This window comes from Pecten maximus, chromosome 4 (genome assembly GCF_902652985.1).
Source record: "Pecten maximus chromosome 4, xPecMax1.1, whole genome shotgun sequence".
Classification (NCBI taxonomy): Eukaryota; Metazoa; Mollusca; class Bivalvia; order Pectinida; family Pectinidae; genus Pecten; species Pecten maximus.
Genome location: NC_047018.1, coordinates 30,913,696 through 30,926,169, shown reverse-complemented (window position 1 = coordinate 30,926,169; position 12,474 = coordinate 30,913,696). Strand labels below are relative to the sequence as shown.

At 34.5% G+C, this 12,474-nt stretch overlaps 1 protein-coding gene across 1 annotated transcript in view; it reads left to right on the top strand.

Moving 5' to 3' along the window:
• The window catches only part of LOC117325814 (QRFP-like peptide receptor), a 58,107-nt gene that overhangs the window by 29,971 nt on the left and 15,662 nt on the right, over positions 1-12,474 (top strand). The window contains exon 2 of the mRNA XM_033882299.1: positions 1,446-1,569. Coding sequence (XP_033738190.1) covers positions 1,446-1,569 — 124 coding nt within the window. The remainder of the gene's footprint in view (positions 1-1,445; positions 1,570-12,474) is intronic.

Below are 12,474 nucleotides of genomic sequence, written 5' to 3'. Positions count from 1 at the left end.
GCAAATTAGAAATTGCGATGCTGAAATCACCCTTTAGACACACAACTATCTAATTAAATATCCTAAAAGTTGATATGCCCATATACTGTTTTGGAATATGTTAACAATGTTTTCCTTGGGTTTCTTCAAATTCTTGCAAATTTCCATAATGCGTAGTATGTCGTCTACATTTCACAGGAAGTATAAAATTGACAAGTTACTGAGTCGTTGATCAATCACTATGTACATATCCAATGTCTACGGAACTTGTCTTCCCTCCAATGTATACATCCTCGCTAGCAGTGTATGAAAGATGAGGTTCATACAGTAATGTTATCGCTGATTTCTGTTTTGCCTTATTCATTTCAAGTAACATTCTCTTATTATATCATCCCTCCGGCAAACCCTCCACAATCCATTTTTAATGTTCTGCAACAGAAAAACTACGTGTACTTCTATGTGCTTCACCAATCACGTCAAACAATACTTGTCAGAAGAACACTCATATCCTGTGTAATTGCCCTCACGTTCCCCCTGGGTGTCTTGATACAAATGTATTCATTGAGCTGATGAGATTTTGTTGTGAATTCGGTGCATTTGTTTGACAGCCAGATGGAAGGCAGTGTTTGGGCTCGGTTGTATGGAGATGATGGACGAGTTATAAAACATTGACACTCCGAATGGTCTGTTGATTCTGCTACTTTGCTTTCACCTGTGATTGATTTGATAGTGTAGCAATTTTCACATATGAAGATATTTTTGTATACTGGAAACTGAACATCTCTCAGGGGCAAGAAAAAAGCAACACTGACATATCGCAGGTGCAATTAACGTTTGCGAAGCTCACCGGAGGGAGACATAACGAAACGCTTACACTTAAGTTTCAGAAACGTATAAGTATAGGAAGTTAATGCATTTTATGCATACACGATAGGTATGCTTGCGGGGTTGAAACATATTCCAAACATATCAATTTGTTGTCATATAAGTGTCTTTAAACACACATTTCGGCAGCTCAACAGAAAACCGGACGCTTTATATCCTTTTTGTACTTTTATAAGAGGAAAAAACAACTATATATTCAGACGACTTGGCGGTCGTTGAAAGAGCAGATGTCCAGAAGTAGTCCCAGGAGACGATGCCACGATATAAAAAAAACTATTAAAGCTGAATTAAACTAAAATTGGCATTTAATTGCTATACGTAAATAGTACAATACGCTGTTTTTTTGTATTTGGTTTTGACATCGGCGATGTTTGTGTGACATTTCTTTTACCAGATTTTGGGTTTGAATTAGGCATAAAGCATGAATAATATTAACCTACTTGTTACAGTGTTTATATTTGGTTTGGTTTTTTATTTTGTTTTTAACATCTGATTAACAAAAATGATTATAAGCACATATAGCAAAGACTGAAAGATTTGCATGCAACCCTACCTCATATTATATATATCATCTGTTACAGGTTTATTGTCATAGTCCTGCCAATCAAATCTCGTACCTGGTGCACCGCAGGAAACACAAAGAAAATTCTTCTCCTTGTTTGGTCAGTAGCCATCTGCCTAGCGTCACCACCTCTCTATGTAATGGTGAGTATAACACGGTTGTGTACCCAATAGCTAGCTGTAATTGAGATAGATATACATGTACAAATGTAGGATGAATAGACTGGTAAACTAAATCACGAAACATAAAATCATAAAACATAAAATGATAAAACATAAAACATAAAAACATAAAACAAAGACAAATATACACATATGTGAACAAATTCAGAATTAACACAAATATTGTTAATATTCATAACTTCACCAATTAAAACTCAGCAATGTATTCAGGTTAAAAACTACATGATGACGTACATGTATGTAGATAGATGGTAGTGTATATATCTGAATAAACATAATTTCAAATGCTGTGAAGTATTGAATGTTATGTATGGGGGCATATTTCTGCCATCAAGTTGCCGACTTACGACTTAGAGATGTCGACATATTTCCGAGAAGATGTCGACATCATAAAGAAATATGTCGACATAAACCGAAAAATATGTCGACTTATTAGTTTAATTGCCGAGATATTAAAGCCGTGATAATTAGCTAGGAAGTCTGAAACTCGGCTTTATATCCCACGGTGGCATATTTCTGCCATCGACTTCCTAGATAATTATCACGGCAATATTATCTCGGTAAGTAAACTATTAAGTTGACATATTTTCCGGTTTATGTCAGCATATTGTTTTATGATGTCGACATCTTCTCAGAAATATGTCGACATATTTGAGTCGTAAGTCGGCAACTCGATGGAAGAAATATGCCACCATAGTTATGTAATCTATACAAGGTACATGGTATATACTCCGATGTATAGTTTCCTTCGACATAATTGCTTTACACAAGTGTTATTTGTTGACTAATGATTGATTTGTGTGGTTTCGTATTGGTTCATCACTTCTGTGTACACTGTTTTTTTTTTATATCAATTTGAGCTACTAAAATATTTTCCACTGAAAGAAATATGAAATAGTTTTCTTTACTTTTAGGTATTATTGAAATGCAAAGATGACCTTAAATTTCAATATCAAACAAAAAAATATATTTTCTCATCGATGACGATCGTCAGGCTCTCGAACCATACATCTAACCGCCTATTGAACCAATATTAATCATAACGGCATTTTAATATTTTGTTATTTTTGAAGCTAGCAGCAGTCCGTGTCGTTTCATCTACATATCGTTAAGTATTATAATTGTCAACGTGATTTTATTGGGAAATATTATATCCTTGCGCGGTATAAAGAGACTGTCGTGTCAGAACTGTTAGCAGACAAACGTGTTCCTTGTTTTGATAATCTGACACTTAGCGATCCAGAGCAACTGTTTTAATCTCCTTTTAATTTTGCTACTAGTTGCAATCACAGTCTTTTTTACAAGTTGTAGGTTATCTCTTGTTGTTTCGGTAGAGTCTCTATAGCCTGTTGTAAGGAGGACTTATTTCCGTTTCCGCTAACCTCAGCTGTGGTAGTGATTTTATCTAAACGACCAATGTATACGATAGTGATAATGGTATACAGTTACTGTTCAGAGAGATTTTCGATTCCTGCGGAATGTATGATTATCAGACAATACCCCATAGGACGAAACTTTTAATTCATCGGTCGCTTTGTAAATGTATAATGTTTGATATCAATTAAAAAAAATGCAATCAACCAAACACCATTATTCTTATTTGCAGGTGTCATTGTCAGTTTATGCTATTTTTGTGATGTTGATTGGTTGACAATATGACTGGAGTGATGTGATCTAATCTTACATGTATCTATCCTTAGATATGTCATCTATAATGATGGTTTCACACATTACACTACAACTACGTCCAATGAGCCATTCAGGTTTGACAACAAACACCGGAAAAGATCCGTAAGATTATAAAAGCCCATGACGTTTATGTTTACGATTACCAGATCTCCTTCTGCGTACCATTTGCGAGATGACGTGCGTGGGCAATGTATCCGCTATGGTTAATGTTCACAGCTTCGCCATTTACTACGACAACAGTGTTTGTCGATCAAATGTGGACGCTTCCTGATTCCGTACAGCGATATAAACAAAAATATTCGATTTTCGCCAATAATTCTTTTTAAAACAGAATATCTTTGTTGCATCACATATTGAGAAATGTTTCAAATGTAAGTGAAGTCTAAAATAAATAACAATTACCTCCGTACTGTTACAACACTTCTATGCTAATCCCGTCCCGTCTCTAAAGCCCCGATATCTCTCTAAGGTACTATTCGGCTTGGTCAGTTCAAATAACATCTAGAATACCAGATAACCATTCAATGAAACATGGATCTTAGAGTTCGCGTCTCTCTGCCTTAGTAGGCTTTGTTCACTGTATGGAAGTCTTTAAGTACACAAATATTTGGCTAATCTGGGAGCGTCAATTATAACCTTCAACTTGGGTAGTAGCAGCTGGAATGTATAACGGATCCCCGATAGGGACATTGTTTCTAAATACAGCAGTATTGTATTGTTCGCAGACGGGACTGTAACGTAATGTCCCCCTCGAGAAAACAGTCGACTTGACAAATCATCATTATTAGAAAGTTTGACGATCTCTCGATCACATTACAGCTTTCGCCAGTGGATGAGTACTGTAGGACATAAAGTATAAAGTAAAGTATAGAATGTGAATTTTGGTATATTGATTTTCTCAGTTGATTATAAACAAGACAGTGTCATTACCTAAGAGTCATTTGTTTAGTTTGATATTAAAACTATACACAAGGACAAACATGTTTCTGTGGTTGTTAATGAATAATGATGGTTCTAATTAAAAAAGTATTGAAACATTAATGTTAAAAGATTTTAAAAGTTAAATTAACATTTTAGCTGTTTTGCTATGGTTGTGGACCTCAGGTTTAAGGTTATATGAAAATCAGCAATACAATTTCTTTTCGTTTAGCTACGATTGTGGATCCCAAGTTTAAGGTTCATTAAAGAAATTAACAGTAAGGTTTGGCTTTGGTTTTGCTATGATTGTGGAACTTAAGCTTAAGGTTCTATTAAGAAATTTACGGTAAATGTTTTCTTTTTTGCTACGGATCGCAAGTTTAAGGTTCTTTTGAGATATTAGAAGTTCCTTTATCTCATTCTGCTCGCTATGACCGCAGGCTCCTGATTTCTCCTTCTGTTTATTGTAGATAGTTTAAATTGCTTATATTGTGTAAGGACTTTGTCGTTGTTACGACGACAGAGATTGATTTATTTGGCGTTTGAATATGTCTGTCTGACTGTTTCGGGGTAAATGTCCTAGAAACAACAAGGACGATTGGCTAGAGGAAAGCCAAATCCATCGGAAGCAAACAAATCGAAGAAAAAATAATTACATTTGATGTAGGTTGGAACCGAATTTAGAAATCTTCAGACCCAAATTTTGGCAATAGGAAGTATCAATTCTGGCATCTTCACAGTCCCCTTAGTAGTATACATAGACACCAATGCACTTTTTTCACACCGGTCCATTAATAGTTGTCCCCATGGTTAACAATTTGGTATATGCAACATATTTGATTTATGGGTAGCTTCTGCTACACTAGTATTCTTTATGTTTGTCAGTAAAACTATATAGACGATGGTACTTTTCACAGATAAAAAATCCTTTGTATATAGAAATTCTCAAACAACCATTATGAGAGGAGTTGGATTTTTTAAAATTATCTTTACGACTACCAAGAGACTGATATTTTCATTTAGATAGCCTACGGGATATCATTATTGACAATAAGAGGATAAAAGTGAAATATCCTCTTGTTCAAGCTGATTTCTTGATCTTATATATGGTGCGTATTTCATTTTCTAATTAGCTAGAAAATAAGTAGATATTTTATTGTTGCCAATTAGTGTGTCTTTATATTAAATGGTTTATCAGATGCTGTTTTAGAGATAAATACAGATATCGGCACTCCCGAGTCATTTTCATATGATACATGACGTTATGACAACAAAATTGTCACTGTCACCTCCTTTTACACTGAAACCCGCATCCTGAGGAGTTATATGAAATCTATGTATTAGTCTAGATGTAAAGGCTTCTTATGAGGTTTCTCTCTTCAGTATCAATATGAAGCCATAACAATAAAAACCAACAGTTGAAGTGTAATTGGTAAATATAATGTGATGGGGTGAACGGGACATTGACATTGACCTTAAGCTAGGCCCAGGTCTACATAGATTGAGACAAGGTTTCCCCTGAATTGCATGTAAAATATTTGTATCATTATTATTGTTATTACAAGATAATCGGTATTTTTGTTAATTGTATCGACGAAGTGAGATCACACGAAAATGCGAGATAAGTGATAACCTGTAATTTTTTAATCAATAGAATGGATGTGTGTTTACAATTACTTGACATTTTTTTTTATTGGAAAACCTCAATCTGCCTTTGTTCATTTTTTTAAAAATTGCCCTCGGTTTTATTAGATACTTAGTCATAAAAAAAATAAGAAGCAATTGATATTAGATTGACCATAAACACCATCATAAGAGTGTATGTTTTTAGCATAATCATTAAGAAGCTTTGCGATACTGACTCTTCCAAACGCGCGTCTAATCCGGTATTGTTTACAAACATGGCGACTGGGAGCTGCCAGGCGGTGTGGATATGCATTTTAGTTACGTGTATGTACCCGTGTGGTCACTTAATCGAATTTAGTTAAAATGAGCTGAGATCAGTCGTATATTTGCTGTGGTGATCAACATAACATCCGGATTCTTTTCCCCATTTAAATCTGGCTAATTTAAGTCAATAATTTACCCGTTAGCGTCCTTGTATCTAAAATTGCTGAATTTCTTTAGAATTTGCTGCCCCAGTGACGGCTCATTCTTCGAACACCAACTCTGGTAAAGACAAAGGAAGGTGTTTATGTAGGATGTTCTTTGAAGTTTAATTATAGTCTGTTTCAATATGGAATACCAATTCAGGTAAAAATAGGGTCAACTTAGGTATATTAATCAGATAAAGTGTGTTTTGATTTTTTAATTTACAGTACTATCATATATGTTACTTTATAAGTAATAATGAAACGACAATATTCTATCAATAAATATATATAAAATAAATTAAAAATCAAATTTTCAAAGTACTATGCCTAACTATATTTTTTACTGTATTTATAATGGCAATATCAGATTTAAATATGTAGATGAAAATAACTAAAATTGGAAATTGTTTTCTAAATTCAAAGCACTAATCACAGAGATTACTATGTATAATGACAATATCTGTTGATTATGAACTTTGACGTTGACCTTTGCGTTTGTCATTCCGTGTATGATAAGAATCAAAAAAAAATATTACTGTTAGCTAAACCTGAAACAGATACATAGAAGAAGATTACAATAGTTCTACAAGAACTGACCCATAAAGTAATTACTGTATATGATAATAATTATCTAAACAAATCTGAAAAAAGCAACATATGCATAGCTTTTCGAAGAGAACCAGTACTTATTAAGCCTGAAACAGATACAACTTAACAAGAATATTACAAGAGTTCTGCCATAACTGATATATATAGTAAATCAATATAACACAAAATTTAACATAATGTTAATGTTTGATCAAACGTTTTACAGAGAATATGATTCGAAAGTATTCAACGATACAATTATTTATAATTCAAGATTCAGAAGTACATATTATGCCAAGATGTTGATAATTCATATATCAAAGCAAAATATGATGGCTTTCAAAGTGCGCTTCAGTTTTATGCACTATTTCTTAAACAGTTTGGCAATCATTAACAGTTAATGATTTTCTGATCACCTAACACAGGTGAGTTGATTTACCTGTGTTCTGGTGTGTTCTTACAATGAGAATATTTCTGTAACAGACTATAACTCCCTATAAACACACCTTAACCCCTATGTAAACACTCCATCCTAACCAGAGTTGGTGTTCGGGGAACCCCCCAGTGCATGCTAAAAGATAGTGAGTTATGTGATTAAATTAATAAAACGTCATGATATGAAACTAAAGGTGTTGTTTAAGTTAACTTTAATTTAAACATGCCCTCAACTTTTACTCAAACAAAACTTTTACTGATGTATTTTACGTTCGATGTTTGCACAGTCTATTTGAGAAAGGATTTTTTTTTTAAATTTATTCAAAATTTAGGAGCAACACTATACACATTTAACGCAAAAGTAAATGTTATTGATATGCAAATGAGAGTCGATTCAGACATTTCCTCGGTTCGCCTAGTCAAAATCAGTCAGATGAGATGCAGTGATCAGTGGTAATGATAACAGTTGTAAAACACTAGCGATCCCTGTCAGTGGTAATAATAACAGTTACAAAACACTAGCGATCCCTATCAGTGGTAATAATGACAGTTGTAAAACACTAGATATCCCTATCAGTGGTAATAATAACAGTTACAAAACACTAGCAATCCCTATCAGTGGTAATAATGACAGTTGTAAAACACTAGCGATCCCTGTCAGTGGTAATAATGACAGTTACAAAACACTAGCAATCTCGTTCAGTGATAATAGGGAACAACCAACCAAGTGAAAAAAAAATAGATTTTTGAAACATCCCCTGTGTATAGAAAGTTGAGCCAGGGATAACATGTCTGGCAGCCACTGATTGGTCAGTATGTTATGAAAGTAACAAAATAGATATGTGGCCTGATAGGTAACTGTCCATAAGAAATGTTGATATAAATTTCGTAAGTCCGATTGAATTTTTCCCCAAAAGTTCAGGTCATAATAATTAACAGGTAAACATTTCAGATTTTTGAGAATTTTTACTGCGAAATTCACCCATTTTCAAAATGGCTACCCTGGAAAAAATTTGAGCTGAAGGATCCATCTTTTTTTTGATAACGTGTTATATGAGGCCCTAAACTTTCGTTATAAACCATAATTGCCATATTGAATTCAAGAGTTTTAATGATATACTCCAAAACGTTAACACTAAAGTCTATGGAAAAACAATTGGTTGGTTGGTCCCTAATAATGACAGTTACAAAACACTAGCGATACTTGTCAGTGGTAATAATGAAAGCTAGCTATAACACACTAGCGATACCTGCCAGTGGTTATAATGAAAGCTAGCTATAAAACACTAGCGATACCTGCCAGTGGTAATAATGAAAGCTAGCTATAAAACACTAGCGATACCTGCCAGTGGTAATAATGAAAGCTAGCTATAAAACACTAGCGATACCTGTCAGTGGTAATAATGAAAGCTAGCTATAAAACACTAGCGATACCTGTCAGTGGAAATAATGAAAGCTAGCTATAAAAAACTAGCGATACCTATCAGTGGTAATAATGAAAGCTAGCTATAAAACACTAGCGATACCTGTCAGTGGTAATAATGAAAGCTAGCTATAAAACACTAGCGATACCTGTCAGTGGTAATAATGAAAGCTAGCTATAAAACACTAGCGATACCTATCAGTGGTAATAATGAAAGCTAGCTATAAAAAAAACTAGCGATCCCTGCTTGTGGTAATAATGACAGTTACATCTGAGAGAAAACAAGGAATTACGCTCATTAAAGATTTGAAAATCAATTGCCACATGTCTCTAACAATGATTCTTGGTTTACAGTTTTTAATACAATTGTAAGCAAATGTACGTTACCAGCAATCCGATAGCGAAGTGTTGGTAGCTAAAGTAAGTGAATAACATATGAAAGAGAGAGGGACAGAAACAAAGTTTAAAGACGGTAACACTTTAAATCAAACTCATCCATCTTAACTCCTAACTCACCATACCTCCCCTCCAACCAGACAATTACATCTTTTAAATATGATTTTAAATAGTGCATATATAAGCATCAAACTGCCTTCTTTGTAAAATATCTGTCTTATTATTGTCACGGGATAGCACCCAAATTGAATAACGCGCGTAACTGATTAATTTATCTGCAATCATGCGATAGGTTCAGGTCTATAAGTTTGCAAACAAGGCAGTGTAATATTTAAATGTCCGTTTTTTTATATCCAACCTGTAACAGTATTATCAATTTCCAAAGTCAAATGTTGCGCTGGCAAGGGGTCTTTTGTTTATGACTCCACATTTACAAGCGATCTTTTCATGAAAAAAAAATATATTCTCGAAATTTACACAAAATCACCAATATAATATCAACATTTTAATTATTCTATTCAATATGAGGATAGTAACATTTTGTACAACATAACTTTATAAATAATTGCAAGTTACATTGATCAACATTTCCCCCTGTAACGTGACGTGAAAAGAACATTTAATACAATGAAGTAATTTCGTGACAACGTCACGAACATTTTTCTCCTTATCACTACACCAATTGAAATTACTTGAGATTGGTAATCTGATAACTTACCATTTTGTTTAGTAAGATTATGTAGTGACATGTTAGGAACATAAAAAAGCAAAAAAAAAAAAAAAAAAAAAAGGTAAATGCAAATTCTTTGATAAGAATAATGTTTTTTCAAGAACTAAAATGTCATTTCAACGAAATCTCCTCATTCGAACGTCTTTTCGTAAATCCGTTTTTTGTTTGTTTTTGAACTGACCCTCTAATCTCAAATACACCATGCTAGATATCAGTATCAAGAGCAACCCTAAGCTATACTTTAAACTATTGTACAGCTGTAAATGAATATTGCAGGGTCACGTGCGAACTATTGAACACAGCGTACCGTATCAGAACTGAACCCTACCCTTTCAAGATTCAGATGTCAACACTGCCAGACAGCAGTCATAGCAACATCTAGGCCTACAGGGAAGTGGAGATTTCAGTGATTTATGAGTGTGGTTTAGTGATTATGTAATAAAGATGGTACATCACGGGTGTTTGTGCAATAGCCCAGACTATAACATTATGCGTTTGATTTTCCTTAACAATACGCATAAGCTGTATTTTGATTTATCACGGCTAAAATGACTATTGCACGGTCACTTGCAAACTAGTGAACACTTGTGACGTTTCGGAATTTGGTCAGGTGCAAACTATTGAACACCTGTGACGTTTCTAAATTAGTATATACCCTTTCTAGCGTCTAAGTCATCCAGATGTCAATACTGCCAGACGACTTCTAGGCCTACAGGGAAATCGAGATTTTAGTGATTATAAATGTGTGTTAGTGATTATGTAATAATATAAATATATCATGGGTGTCTGTGCGATAGCCCAGAACATTTGACACGAGGTGCTGTTGATCGACAGCTGTTCTATTGCACGAGGCCGAATGAGCTATCGCACAGAAACCCATGATATATTTGTATATTTGTATATTTGACGCTTGGTACTTGTAATGGACCGATGTTCTATTGCACTCAGCATTTGGCCTCGAGCAATAGAACATCGGTCGATTACCAGTACCTCGTATCAAATATTCTAGACTATTGCACAGACAACCATGATATGTTTGTTTAATGTTGCACATTGATAAGTTACTACTAAGCTCTTAGGTCTGCTTCGTTCCTTCATCTCTCAGTCAAGTAAAAACCAGTATGAGTTTGCTTGTGTCAGGAATCCGCCCTATTTGTTATGATATTACCATGCCCCGCAGCGTGCGTGCCCAATAGCATGATTTACATTTTTCCTAACGATAATGATATACATTTGTGTTGGTTTACAGAATTTTATTCTTATTATGCAGAAAGACTCGAACAAGAGGTGAAATTAAATAAGACCATCTTATGGAAGATGGCAACTTATTAAAAAGTATCATAACATGCATGATATGAACATACCATCAAGCAATATCCAAAAAAACAACATTTATGTGATGAATTTTATAAACTCCATCATAAAAACAACATGACAAGATCCCTATCAAATAACTATTTTATATAACAAAAAAGCATGACTTTTATTTTAATGTATTTTCAAACGGTATAACACTTTTTAACGGTAACTAAATGGAATCTAACCGCTGTCAATTGAATACCCGTAAGGTCAGTGATATTTAACAATCAATATGTAAATAACGTTGAATTAATAGTATAACCTCTCTTTATTTAAAGCTACTGAACTTTACTAAGGTAAAGCAATTAGATCGCACGCAATCTGGGATGACGCGCAGTAATACACCGAAAGAGCCTTCTTTCCAATACTCAACACAACATGGAAACACATTCATACACAAAGGCGTATGTGTGCAAAGATTGATGTTCCAAAGTCAATACCCATTTCAGTCACATAGCAATTCCTGTTAGTTCACGTGTTCCTCAAGTGCCGTATTTAGAATTGCACGTTTAAAAACGGTTATTATTAAGTTGCAAAATGATAAGTACATTATCTAGCATTTAAATGACTAATTTCCCTCCTTCCTGTACATATTCCACGTCATCGCTGCTTTTTAAAGCAAGCAATGTCGTACTTGCATATGAAAAGATGAAAGAATAGATGACGAGTATCAATTTGATTTCAACACCTATTTTTTGAGTTTTTGAGAGAAAAAACAACAACATATGTTTCGTCTCATTGACCGTTTTGAGGATTAAGGCGATAATAACTGTAAAATCAATGTTGGAAAATCTATTATAAACCTAAGTCTTTCACTTCATTACGAAAATTAGAATGTCAAAAGTGCAAAACAAGTTCGATAAGTCATACACGCTGCACAGCGTAAATCACGCCTAGGCTACGCCGCTCAGCTATTTAGGTCACCTGCGATGAAGTCTCAGTTGAACTATTTATTTTGTCATCGCCTTTTGTCCGGCGTCGTCTGTCGTGCGTCGTGCGTCGTCCGTCGTCTGTCGTGCGTCGTGCGACGTAAACAATTTTCATTTTTAAACTTCTTCTCAATTACCCACCAATAGACCCACAGACCTAATATCATGTCTGCAGTGTGCTGAAATAAAAGGCTTCCCATTTTGTTCAAATGGATAACCTTGACCTTCATTCAAGGTCACAGGGGTCAAACATTTTCTTGATAACCAATAGGCTCAGAGACCAAACATTAGGTCCGCAGCATGCTC